Source organism: Hyperoodon ampullatus (assembly GCF_949752795.1).
Source record: "Hyperoodon ampullatus genome assembly, chromosome: 4".
NCBI lineage: Eukaryota > Metazoa > Chordata > Mammalia > Artiodactyla > Ziphiidae > Hyperoodon > Hyperoodon ampullatus.
Window position 1 is genome coordinate 70,789,082 of NC_136917.1, and position 13,763 is coordinate 70,802,844.

The 13,763-nt window shown below is 40.4% G+C and overlaps 1 protein-coding gene across 5 annotated transcripts in view; it reads right to left on the reverse strand.

Moving 5' to 3' along the window:
• Positions 1-13,763, reverse strand: part of GRAMD2B (GRAM domain containing 2B) — a gene marked incomplete at its 5' end in the record, with an annotated part of 103,836 nt that overhangs the window by 54,716 nt on the left and 35,357 nt on the right. For 2 of the 5 annotated variants that reach the window (XM_079702302.1, XM_079702304.1), the window contains one exon: positions 9,443-9,525. The exons of 1 other annotated variant lie outside the window; for it this stretch is intronic. In XM_079702302.1, the coding sequence (XP_079558428.1) occupies positions 9,443-9,525 (83 nt within the window). Of the gene's footprint in view, positions 1-9,442; positions 9,526-13,763 lie in introns of those variants that run through there. 2 more of the 5 variants (XM_079702301.1, XM_079702303.1) reach the window with 1 other exon arrangement.

A 13,763-nucleotide genomic window follows, 5' to 3' on the forward strand; every position in this document is an offset into this window, starting at 1 on the left:
ACTGCTATATTTGATATGTTTTCTGAAGTTACCTGGTTTGATATATTTTCTGGAGGTACCTAGTTTCTTCTTTGAAAGAAGATCAAACCTCTAAACAAAATATTCCTTTCCTCTGCTCTGTTTTTCTTATGGGCAAAGGCCTCATCTTCTCCTTGGTGACTGCCATGACACTCAGCATGGCGCCAATACACAGAACTACTTAGTAAATGTCAGCTGACACACGAGCCAATATCTCTGGTCCTTATCAACTGTTAAATATTGCCTTTCTCCCAGCTCATAAGCCATTTATTATTCTCTCATCTCAGGTTCCGAGGACAGGTGTGACATTTTGTGATTTCAGAATTTGAGTTTAGAAAACATGTTGTGATTCTTTGTAAAAATTTCAGAAAAGATTCTGATCAAATCAAGAACAAGTATAAGAAATCTACCAACTTCACATCAAAACTAGTCCAACTTTAGAAGAGAGGAAGGGAAAGAGGGAGGGAAAAAATATTCTTGACAGTTTGTATGGGCTCTCAGAGGACCACATTATTTGTTATACACAGCATCCAGCACAACATTTACGTTGTTAGGATCAAATGAACTATTTTCTAATGAATTATAGAACTAGTACCGTGATAATAAAAGTTGTCATGATGAATAGTTTTTCTTCACCGTTGACGTATGGCAACTCAACTCACAATACAGCTTTTACAGCACTACACACTAGGGGTTTCAAAATAATTTGTAGGATCACAAGGTAACTGTTTTCAGATAATAATCCTTAACAGCAAAAGACACAAAAATTGGGGCTTCCCTGGTGGCGCAGTGGTTGAGAGTCCACCTGCCGATGCAGGGGACTCGGGTTCGTACCCCGGTCCGGAAAGATCCCACATGCCGCAGAGCGGCTGGGCCCGTGAGCCATGGCCGCTGAGCCTGCGTGTCCGGAGCCTGTGCTCCGCAACGGGAGAGGCCACAACAGCGAGAGGCCCGCGTACCGCAAAAAAAAAAAAAAAAAATTTCTTCTTTGTATTATTATCATTAAAAAAAAAACAGTAACAAATGTTACATGCAAAATTTTAAGAGCTTGTAAAAACGGTACCCAAGTATGACAGTCTGAGTTATCTTTAACACTGCAGTTTGAGGGAGTTTTCAAAACCCTAAGTATGAATTTCACTCAGTCAACAATTCAACAGATATTTGTTATGTTCTAAAGTGTAAGGTACTGACCTATCTTTAAGGTGTTTACAATCTTATTTCCCTGCTATGTGAAAGTACTTTCTCTTAAAACTACACCACGGGCCCTCATGCTTTGCTGGTGAGCATGTAAAGTGGTGTAGCTGCTTGGAAAACAGTTTGCCAGTTCCTCAAAAAGGTAAACATAGAATTACCATATGACCCAGCAATCCCATTTCTAGGTATATGCTCAAGAGAAATGAAAACATCTGCCCATACAAAGACTTGCACACAAATATTCACAGCAGCATTATTCATCATAATCAACAACCTAAATGTTCATGAACAAGTGAACAGACAGACAAAATGTGGTCTATCCGCGAAAAGACAACCCTCAGAATGGAAGAAAATATTTGCAAATGAAGCAACTGACAAAGGATTAATTTCCAAAATTTACAAGCAGCTCATGCAGCTCAATATCAAAAAAACAAACAACCCAATCCAAAAATGGGCAGAAGACCTAAATAGACATTTCTCCAAGGAAGATATACAGATTGCCAACAAACACATGAAAGAATGCTCAACATCACTGATCATTAGAGAAATGCAAATCAAAACTACAGTGAGATATCATCTCACACCGGTCAGAATGGCCATCATCCAAAAATCTACAAACAATAAATGCTGGAGAGGGTGTGGAGAAAAGGGAACCCTCTTGCACTGTAGGTGGGAAGGTAAATTGATACAGCTATGGAGAACAGTATGGAGGTTCCTTAAAAAACTACAAATAGAACTACCATATGACCCAGCAATCCCACTACTGGGCATATACCCTGAGAAAACATAATTCAAAAAGAGTCATGTACCAAAATGTTCATTGCAGCTCTATTTACAATAGCCAGGACATGGAAGCAACCTAAGTGTCCATTAACAGATGAATGGATAAAGAAGATGTGGCACATATATACAATGGAATATTACTCAGCCATAAAAAGAAACGAAATTCAGTTATTTGTAGTGAGGTGGATGGACCTAGTGTCTGTATACAAAGTGAAGTAAGTCAGAAAGAGAAAAACCAATACCGTATGCTAACACATATATACGGAATCTCAAAAAAAAAAAAGGTCATGAAGAACCTACGGGCAAGATGGGAATAAAGACACAGACCTACTAGAGAATGGACTTGAGGATATGGGGAGGGGGAAAGGTAAGCTGTGACAAAGTGAGACAGTGGCATGGACATATATACACTACCAAACATAAAATAGATAGCTAGTGGGAAGCAGCTGCATAGCACAGGGAGATCAGCTCGGTGCTTTGTGACCACCTAGAGGAGTGGGATAGGGAGGGTGGGAGGGAGGGAGACGCAAGAGGGAAGAGATATGGGGATATATGTATATATATAACTGATTCACTTTGTTATAAAGCAGAAACTAGCACACCATTGTAAAGCAATTATACTCCAATAAAGATGTTAAAAACATAAATAAATAAAAAATAAACCTATGGGAATCAAAAAAAAAGTGGTCTATCTGTATAGTGGAATACTATTCAGCAATGAAATGAATGAACCACTGGTATATGCTACTTCATGGATGAACCTCAAAAACATGATGGTAAGTGAAAGAAGACAGATACAAGAGACTACATATTATATACGATTCCATTTATATGACATGCCCAGAAAAGAGAAATTTACAGAGATAGAAAATAGATTAGTGACTACCTGGGGCTGGGGTGGGGGGTGAATTTTGACTCTTTTGTTTAAGTACATTTTATGTCATACTAATGGGAATTAGTATAAACGGGCCCAAGGGATCTTAATGGAGAGAGGATGTGAAATGTTCTAAAATTGGGTATGGTGACAGTGCACCACTCAGTAATGTAACTCAAAGTCATTGAATTGTACACTTGAAATGGGTAGATTTTATGATATGTAAAATATGTCTCAATAAACCTGTTAAAAATAATCTGCCTCTTGGGACATCATGTCCCATCATGAATGTGGGAAACTCTGACACACGTGGAATGACCAACGAGAACTTATCAACTAGTTTACCTTAGGGGATGGAGTTTAAGTTGGTTCTGCTTCTCTCCTAAGGGTAAATGATCAAGTTTAAGAGCATGGATAAAAACATGCTCTTTTCTTTAAGAAGGAAGAACAGTCATTCAGGTGGCTGTGGAGGAGTCTGTCTCCAGGACCTGTGCTTTATGCCACTTGGAAATGTATGAAATGCCTAAAGCTGGGCATTTAAAGAATTAGAAAGATGTTGAAGGGGAGGTCTAGTGAAGTTCAGCAAATGGAAACAACTCAGCAGTTTAAAGTTGAGGAGCCATGAAAGAAAAGCTCAGCGCCAGTATGCAGGAGGTAGAAATCAATGGATCAGAGATAAAAGCACTGGACAACAGATGTGAGAACACCAAATCAGTAAGCAACATTTAAATAAGCTGGTAGGTCACTAAAGAGTTATGGCATGAGATCCTTTCAGCATAAACTAAAATCAAGATGCCATGTTGGATTCATGGAAATGATCAGTGGCTGTCAAAGTGCCCTGTAGGTGTAGCTGATGGAACAGAGTCTCACTTAATAGGACACTGGTGCGTGCAACTGTTAAGAGTTAGGCCTTTTGAATTTTGACTATTTTGGTTAATTACATTTTCTTTTTTTTTGTTTTTTAAATTAATTTTTATTGGAGTCTGGTTGCTTTACAATGTTGCGTTAGCCTCCACTGCGCAACAAAATGAATCAGCCATACACATACAGATATCCCCTCCCTTCTGGACTTCCCTCCCATTCAGGTTACCACAGTCCCAGACCTTCAACAGTGAGGACCACCACAGCTATGGCTTATGGAGCGCTGACCATGTCAGGCACTAGGTGAAGTGAATTTCTGACATTTCACATTTAAACTTCAAGGCAAGCCTAATCGAAACATCTGGCTTAATTAAATTTATTTATTTATTTATTTATTGGCTGCACTGCACAGCTTGCAGGATGTTAGTTCCACGACCAGGGACTGAACCTGCGCCCTCAGCAGAGAAAGCGTGGAGTCCCAACCACTGGATGGCCAGGGAGTTCCCACAGCTGACTTTATTATTCTTTACAGATAATGAAGCTTGGAGGTGCTAAGCAACTCACCAGGGTCAAACTTCTAGGAGATAGGAAAGTCAGACTTCAGATCCTAGTTTCCTAGAGCCTGCATTCTTAACCTCTTTCTGTACTGCCTTGACAAATCAGCAATTTCCAATGATATTAACATTGAGCCATGGAGCTGATTTGGTTCATTAAATTTCTTTTCAAAACATTTAAAACCAGAACACTATTTTTCTCCATCTTTTCAAACTCCTCAATTGATTGTTTTACCTTAATATAATTTTAATATTTTCTAATGCTGTAATTTTTTCTTCTTATCCCAAAGTTTATATTAAAAAGTATGCTGGTTGGGGGCTTCCCTGGTGGCGCAGTGGGTGAGAGTCCGCCTGCCGATGCAGGGGACACAGGTTCGTGCCCCGGTCCGAGAAGATCCCACATGCCGCAGAGCGGCTGGGCCCGTGAGCCATGGCCGCTGAGCCTGCGCGTCTGGAGCCTGTGCTCCGCAACGGGAGAGGCCACAACAGTGAAAGGCCTGCGTACCGTAAATAAAAGAAAAAAAAAAGTATGCTGGGTAATCTGTCAGAGTTGGTGAGCTGGAAATTAGAATTAAAGAAGAAAAAATATATACAAACACACATATGGAAAGATATATAATATATAGATAATTTACAGAGATTTTCTTGCTAAATAGTCACTTTCAATGTTTGGACTTCAGCAAGCACTAAGAAGTCGAGCTATACTCAATAATTATTCATCTTTGCTCCTCTTGCTTCCAATGCAAGATCAGTCCCCAACTGCAACTCTTATTCTGTTTGTCAAGTACCCACAATATGCACAAGACTAAGGTAATTCATTTTTGCTTGAATTCACTCTTTAAAGTCAAAATATGTGCCCAAATCATTATTATTTCTTGATAATCCCAGAGAACTTCCTTTTAAGGTAAACTGCTTATATTGCATACATCCACCCTCTCTTTCTCCACACATATGAAATTGAACAAATTTCTAGAATTCTTACATCCCAAATTATTAAATTTTAAATGTTTACAATTCAAACTGCATTACAAGTGTATGTGGCATGTGATGTAATTCATTATTTGAAATATGAATCAACTGCCCAGAAGTATATCAGTATTAGTTTTAGATACTTTTTGAAATTCATTAAAAGTAACGAGGCCATTACTAAATGAGATCCGCCAAAGACTTTAAGAAATAAAAGTGTATCTAACAAAATGTGTGTCAAAAAAGTTAGGCTATGTTTGAAATATCTAGGCAACGTGAACATAAAATTAAGAATGAAAAAGATAAAGTAGGGAAAAACTAGGCTCTCGAAAGGAAATATGCAGCTAGAACTACCAATTCTTGGTAAAAAGAAAAAGTGGGGGGGCTGTTATTTTTAAATTGAATATGTATTTTGGTGGTGAGTAAATGTGCAGTCTCACTTCCAGCACAAAAATGAATAATTGGGCAAGTAAATGTACCTAAAAATTCTACTGCTACTTATACCACCATGAGTAAACTTTAAAGTAAACATCAAAGATTCTTGTGATACAATAAAAAAAAAATTCTACTGCTACTGACAGATAATTTGATTTGAGAGTATAACTTCCCCTGAGATCGTCAAACTGAAAGTCAGCTGTAAGCATATTATATACCTTAATCTGCAGGGGATGGGATCCCAGCCTCCACAGCTCACCAACAGATAGTTATTGAAAGTGATTATTTGCTGAGTCCTTTGAGAAATTCAATAAGAAAAAACGTGATTGGAGTTTGCAATCTATTTGGGGACAGTTAACTAATGTACACTGGACTACTGTGTGAATTAATATATGTTAATAACTTAGAGCAGTATTTCGTACACACTAAACATTACATAAACATTAACTGTTAATATATAGTAATAGCAGTAGCAGTGAACTTCTCTGGGCTGACCACATACATACAAGGTGAGCACTGGTAAGAAAGAGGAGAGTATGGCCAGTGATTAGGAGAGGCTTTAAATGAAGGAAAGCTCGAGTTGACTTACAGAAGTATCTTAAGAGAGAGAAGAGAGGGCAGTGCTTGAGCAAAGTAATAGAGCGCTGAGGAGGAGGGAAGAATGAGGGAACCTGATTCAGTACTACGTTTGGCACACATGTTCCTTATTCTTCTGCATTATCGCCTCTGAATTACAGTGCAGCTAGTGCGGCTGGCTACAGAGGCTGAGCAAGCTGACCAGGATTAGGAAATGAAGTTGAAATGGTCTATGTGTGTCCAGATCATTAAGGGTCTTAGATTCTTGGCAGAGGAGGCTGTTTTTTAAGAGTAGGTCATGGAGGGCCGTCACAGATTCTAGACTATAGGAGGAGGGATAAAGATTCAAGGTCAAGCTCTAGAGTTAGGAGTCCTGGACTTGAATTTGAGCTGTTCTCTTATTAACTGTGTCTCTGCCTGGCTAGTTACTTAACTTCTCAGAATTTCAGTGTTCTTACTTCTAAAATGGAGATAATGATAGTATCGAATGGATTCTGTATGACAACGAAAGAGTAAGTGTTGAGCATACAGCCTGTCACGTAGCAAGCATTCTCCATAATTGGCAGCTATTATTAATTAAGAGGCTAAGGTAATAGGTGATGAGGCCCATGTGGGTGAAGTTACAGATGCAGAGAATGGGGAGGAGCAAGCCATTCTAACACTCTCGAAGAAAATGTCCCTTGGGACACCCAGCCTTCAACAACTTTGAGCTTAGTGATGATTAATCTAAGATGAAATTCAAAACAGACAAGTTAGACTGGGTTTCCAAGCATAAAAATTTTGCTACTCAACACGATTTCAAATATGGAATTATCACACCAATAGATCACTGTGAAAATGTATCTACCTGTGTCTTTAAATTACTTTTATTCTGTTACCAAAGCAGGAGTTTAAGAGCTCAGAAAAAAAGAGGGTCTAAAATCTTAGATTGAATCAGAAGTGACTTTAGTAGGCCTGGGAATTACCACTTTGCGGGGGAAAAACCAAAGACTCAATAAACCAAAGACTGCCAAATGGGTACATATCCTAACTGCGGAGAGGATTCAGTTATAGGCCAAACTTTTTATAATATCTTGTTTGTGTGTTTAATGTGACAATGGCCACCATCGTCCCTTGAAGTACTGTAATATACATACATGGCTCCCCTCAACACTGCTCTTGGAGTTACAGAAAGACGGATACCAAATCACATTCATTCTTGTATTGCCCACCATTATTGAACAAATAGTAGGTATTCCCATTTGTAGAACTGAAATGAATTTGTGAAACTGAATGTTCCAAATGAAGGGCTGGCTGTTCGGGGCCTTGAGCTTCAAGGTGGTTGTGTATCTTCTACATAATTATTTTCTTAACATCTAAAGAATTTTAATTTAACAAAATTAGTCTAATGCTATAGCAGATGTTTTCAATCAATCAGAATGATCTCCTTGACTGAGTATCTTGAGGACTGGGAGGGAATGTGAAGATTTAAAACTTAACAGCTGTTGGGTGGACTTGAACCATTCTGCTTTGTGTAGCTGGAAAAAAATAGTGCCTTTGGATGAGTTCTGATCCAGGAGTTTAGAGTCCTGGGTTCCATTCCTGCCAGTGTCACTTACCACTCCTGACACCTCAAACATCTATGAAATGGTGACCTGACTAGCCACAACACCTCTTCTTCAGGGAGGTAAAGTTTATAAAAGAATGGTTAAGGAAATACATGTCATTTGCTGGTTCATCTTTTCCTTGGGCTTGAATTATTAGTATAAAGTAAGGATTTTATTTCTGGGTAAGGAAACAAGAACATTTTGTGAGAGTTATACCTAGAGCAATTTTTCCTCAATCATCTTTTTTCAGTCAGTAAAGCGGAAAGAACATCAGCTGAAGTTGACAATGCTGAGGTAGCCAAGGAAAGCAGACACTTGAAGAGAATATGACCAAAGCCTTTGAAACCACAATTCAAAGCAGCTAATAAAAGCTATTCTTTTTCTAAAAGGTCGGCCTGAACTTCAATAAATGGGTGGAATATGCTTTTACAAACACAAGTCTTTATGTGGAACCAGGCTGTGTTCTTAAAAATGAGTAAATGCTGAATAATGAATGATGAGGATTGAATTTTTTAATATTTTCATTTTTTTAGATTGAATCTGTACTATTAAAAAAGTCTGTCATCTTTTTTATACTAGTAGCAATAAAGCATTTTAGATACCCAACAGCTTGGTACCATAAAAATTAAAATTGGGCTTATTTAGATATTTACCTTAGTTTCAATGTTATAGTGATACAGAAAATGACCAAACACTTAAAGATTCTTTTCTTTTTTGAAAGAAAAGTTTGGGAATAACAATCACATAAATAACCATACTTCTGGATTTTAAAAAGTACGTAAGATAAATAAATTTTGTTACAGGAAGCTAATCCTTGTGATCAAATATTTGCGTTTTCAGCTTCTTAAACCAGAAGACTTTATAGGTCAAACAATGTGCAAATCCTATTACGCACATGAATCTTTTGAGAGGATAGTCACAACCCAATATCTGATGTTTTATTTTATGTTCATTGTGTTCCCTCACCCCACTCCCACACCCTCCCTCAAAAAAAAAAAAAGCGTATAACAAGTTTGTGTTAAGTACCCAACAAAGGCAGGCAGTCTTTGAGGGGTAAAGATAAAGCGTATTTCATATTTTCCACTACTTTTCCTCTCTCGTGAGGGGAAACAGTGAAGGGTATGGGGGAAAAAAACCACCCTCACGCTCCGAATCGAATGACAAAATACGCATCTTTGTGAAGCTAGTGGCCAGATGACATCTACGGGACAGCTGCACCTTCACACAAGTCATTAAGATGTAAGACAATTAGAATAAATGTTAAGCGCTGCTTCTTGATGTGGCTTGGAGCTCTGAAGAGTCGACCCAGACCTCCCTTGGGATTTATAAAACACCGGTCGTGCTCTCGGCTCAAATAATTCCCATCCCCACCGGACTACAAGCTGCAGTGCGTTTCTGAAACGCTGCCGTGCCTTTTCTCTACTACAGAATCGGGGGCAAAAAAGAGACCGGGCGCCACTGGAAGAGTTCAAGCCACAAGTCTGTCCACGTTAAAGTTCCAGAAAACCGTTTCCACTCCCAACTCTTCCCTGGCAGAGAAGTTTGGGCAGCGCGCTTTCTACCGCCGCGGCTGGGATCCAGCGGAGGATACTTACTGGGCTGAGCCAATTTTGCTCTCTCTCTTCCCGAGCACTTTGGCAGGCTTTGTGTCGTCCACATCTTGCTGTAGTTCAGTCATCAGGGCCGCGTCTGGAGGGCACCTTCAGACAGTCTCCTCCTCCCGCTTCCCCGACTCCCACTGTCCGGGGCGCAGGCCCAGCGAAACCGCCGCGCCCTCCCCAGCGCCCTGGGCCGCTCGGCGCATCCGGGCCGGCCGCGCCGGGGGCCGCCAACCTGGACACGTTCGAGCCGGCGCGATTGGTCCGAGCTGGCGGGGCAGAGCCGGGAGGGAGGGAAGGGGAGGGTCGAAGCGAAGTGACAACCTCTTTCTCCAACCCAGGAGGCGGAGGAAGAGAAAAAGGAAACCTGTTGAACTAGTCTTGCGGGCGGAGGAAGCTAATTGGCCAAGCAGGTGAAACATATGCCTAACCCGGCGCCGTATAAGTAGCCTCCTGGTAAACTGGGCTTTTTTTCTACCCCGACTGTAAATAGGGGGTTTGAAAAATGGGCGGCCAGCTGTAGATAGATGGAGGAAACGACAGGACTGAGTGAGGCTCTCTCTCGCACAGATGCGCTTTGTGGGCTGGCCTGTGCCCCAGCCTAAATTATTCAAGCAGGGTGTAGTCTCTTTGAGGACTGCCTGTCAGAGCTTAAACAATAGGTCGGTTCTGTGACTGAGGCAATAAGAGGTAGTTGCCTGTTTGACCTTTCCTAGTTGGTAGGGGTGGAGGGGGGCGTGGAGAAGCAGCCATCAAAACCTCACCAGCAACTTGCTTACTATGCGCCCAACCAATAAAATGAAGCCTCTTCTTCCCGCCTTGCTGGTAGTGTCACGTTTTGTGTTTGCAGCATCTACGTACTCATTTAAGGAACTTTGAGACCTGCCATGTTCTAGCCATTATTCTAAACACCGATTTAGTAGAGTGGGGAAGGAGAAGAAACTTTCCTCTGCCCTTCTAGGTTCTTCTGGCTGGTCTAAGGGTTAACTTGACGTGAGATAGATCAATAGGAGAAAATCAAATTTAATTACCTGCGTCCAGGGGGCTCCCTAAGAAAATGAGGCCCAAGGACAAGTTAGGCAATCGAGGCTTATGTGCCACCTGAGAGAAGAGAATGGGGCAGGGGTTTGGAACTTCATAGCGTTGACTGAAAAGAAAAAACCTGCACAACCTAAAAAGTTGAGAATTATGTTTTATTTGGTGGACTTGCTGAGTACTTAAGTCCAGAAGACAGCCTCTTGGATAGCTCTGAGGGATTGCCCTGAAGAGGTAAGAGCGGAGCCAGGATATATACGAGTTTTGGCAACAAAAACCAGGTAGTCAAAAGATTACTGTTAATTAAAGAAAAACCAGACATCTCAAGTTAATGAATTTTGCACTCTTCTATGTATGGGGAGATGCAAGAGTCTGGGCTTATTGAAATCATTCCTTTGATATGCACCTTAACTGTCTGGGGCCAGTGTCCTGCTTTTTTCCATCCTGAATCCCCTCAGGGTGCACAGTTGTGGATGGCTCCATTGTTTGAGGGAATGAAGGCAATTCACAGGAAGATGAAAATGAGCAAATGGGTGGCAAAAAATGTTTGCTGTGTCATACAGAAACAATGGAACACAGAGAGGAATTTCAACAAGCTGACTTTGCTAGGTTCCTCCCTGTCTACACACCTAGTTCATATTATACTGTAGTAATCTATGGTGACAGCTCCCTTCCTGGAACAGTTCTTCTATCTAAATTTTTTTAGGCAGTTAGGAGAAAGTTCAAAGATTCTTCCCCAATCTTTTGGGCCTTGCTTGTTTTTAGCTTGAAATAATCTGCATGCCAAAGGGATGCATTTTGGGTTGGCAAACTTTGCTCCCCTGCAATAGCAAATAACGTATGTGTTGGTAGATTTGTAATTTGCTACAGAGTAGTTGAGAATAAGAATAACTAATATAAAACCTTATTGTTGGAGGCCTAACTTTATGGCTGGGAAAAAATTACTAACATTATGCTCTGGGGCTGCCTTCGGATTTTCTTCTAAAATTAATTTCAGATTTAAGAATAATTACAAAGAATATGCAACCATAGTGTTTATGTTGTGGAGGAAGAATGTTGCCTGCCAATAAGCCATCGGCCACTGGAGCCAGCCACAACAGCGCACCCTGAGGGGGTTCAGGATGGAGAAAAGCAGGACACTGGCCCTAGATAGTTAAGGTGCATATTAAAGGAATGATTTCAATGAGCCCATCTTCCCATACATAGAAAAGCGCTAAATTTATTAATTTGAGGTGTCTGGTTTTCTTTAATTAACAGTAATCTTTTAGTGTTCCAACTACCCTTTTTTTTTTGCTGTTTTTGTGTTTTGTTCTATTTCGCAAAAACTCCTATATATCCTGGCTCCTCCCTTACCTCTTTAGAACTGTCCCTCAGAGTGATCTGAGAAGCTGTCTCCCAGCCCACTGAATACAATATAATTCTCAACTTTTAGGTTGTGCATTTTTTTTCACTTGACAATGTATGTGTGTGTGTGTGTGTGTGTAAAAGAAAACACCTACTCTTCTAACTAACCTCAAACATTTTGGGGTTTCAAGTCCTTTCCAAAGTTTTCTTATTCCTTCTACGTTTACTAGCTTATATATTAGTCTGAGAGAAGAAAAGCATCTTTGTGTAACCTGCTTGCTCCAAAATAGACTCTCATGACACTTGAAAAATGAGTAAAAGAAAAAAGTTCACAGAAATTCCATTTGAGTTGGCTTGGTCAGTTCACTGTCTCTCTCTCTCTCTCTCCCCCTCTTTTTTCCTACCTGAGTACCACTGACCCCCTGGCTTCAGGAGCCCGGCGGGGTAGGGTGGGGAAGGCTTTGGGTGACCTGGAGGCTTGGAAGCCATCTCTTTGGCGTCCATAGCTGTCACTTCTTAGGGACATTACTGAGGCCTTCAGCTTCCAGGTCCCTTCTCTAGCTCACCATCATACTCAGGGTGGCAGTGGGCTTAGAATGTCCCAAACTCTGGGTAGTGACTCTCACCTTAAAACTCAGGTGCCCTTCAAGCTACCCCCACTGCAGAACTTGGACCAGAACTGACTTTTTTGCCCTGTAAGTAATTTTTTTATTTCTGTAAAATATACATAATATTTATCATTTTAACTATTGGTAAGTGTACAATTTAGTGACATTAAATACGTTCACAATGTATGTAACCATCACCACTATCTATACCCGAAACTTAAAAAATCACCCCAACAGAAACCGTGTCTATTCGACAATAACTCCTCCTTCCCACCTTCTCCAAGGCCTTGGTGGCCTCTATTCTATTTTCTGTCTCTATGAATTTGTCTATTCTAGCGCCCTCATGTGAATGGCATCAGACAATATTTTTCCTTCTGCATCTGGCTTATTTCACTAAGCATAATGTTTTCAAGATCCATCCAAGTTGTAGCATTTATTAGTACTTCATTCATTTTTTTTTGGCTGAATAATATTTGTATGTATATTCCACACTTTTTTATTCATTCATCTCTTGGGTTGTTTCTACCTTTTGGCTATTGTGAATAATTCTCTTATGAATAATGATGTACAAATATTTGTTTGAGTCCCTGCTTTCAGTTCTTCTGGGTATATACCTAGGAGTGGAATTCTGGGTCTTTTGGTAGTGCTATGTTTAACCTTTTCAGAAGCCATGGTCAGTCCTCTTTTGATGTGTGAGTAAGGGCAAGTGTTCATAGCTTCTCCGCATGGGCTTACAGCTCAGTTAAGGAGCACTCAGTTGCCCTGAAACTTGTTCTTCAGTGTATGTGATGAGGACCTCCAGTAGTGTGGTTTTAAGTGAGAAAGGGAGAAAACAGTGGGGGTGGGCTAGGGAGGGATTGGAGGAGCAGCAAGTGGGGAAAATAGTCAATAGCCCTTTCCTAGTGGGGAGGAATTAGAAAGGAGCTAGTACACAACGTTATTTTACTTAGTGGCATTTGCTTGAGTTTGAAAGACATTGTCAAACAGCTTCCTAATTTGTTTATTCTTTGGGCTATTCTACAGTAAAATGGAATGCAGTATTTCAAAGGCAGCAGCAGTAAAATGATAGGGAAACTTCATTGTCGTGTGATAAAACAGAGACATAAGATTATGTCTAAAATACATTTTGGGGGACTCTTCGATTTGGCACCAATAAAAAATCCTACCCTCTATTTTTCTTCCTCCAAGCCTCTGGGAACATAATTTCTTGTTTCTGACATCAAAGAAAAGTTCTAGCCAATACTTCTTCCAGTTATCGAAGCAGTTCTAGTAGAAAATGCCTAACCCATAACCTTTCAGGAGGTAGGGGCTTCTATTCAACAGCTTAGAAT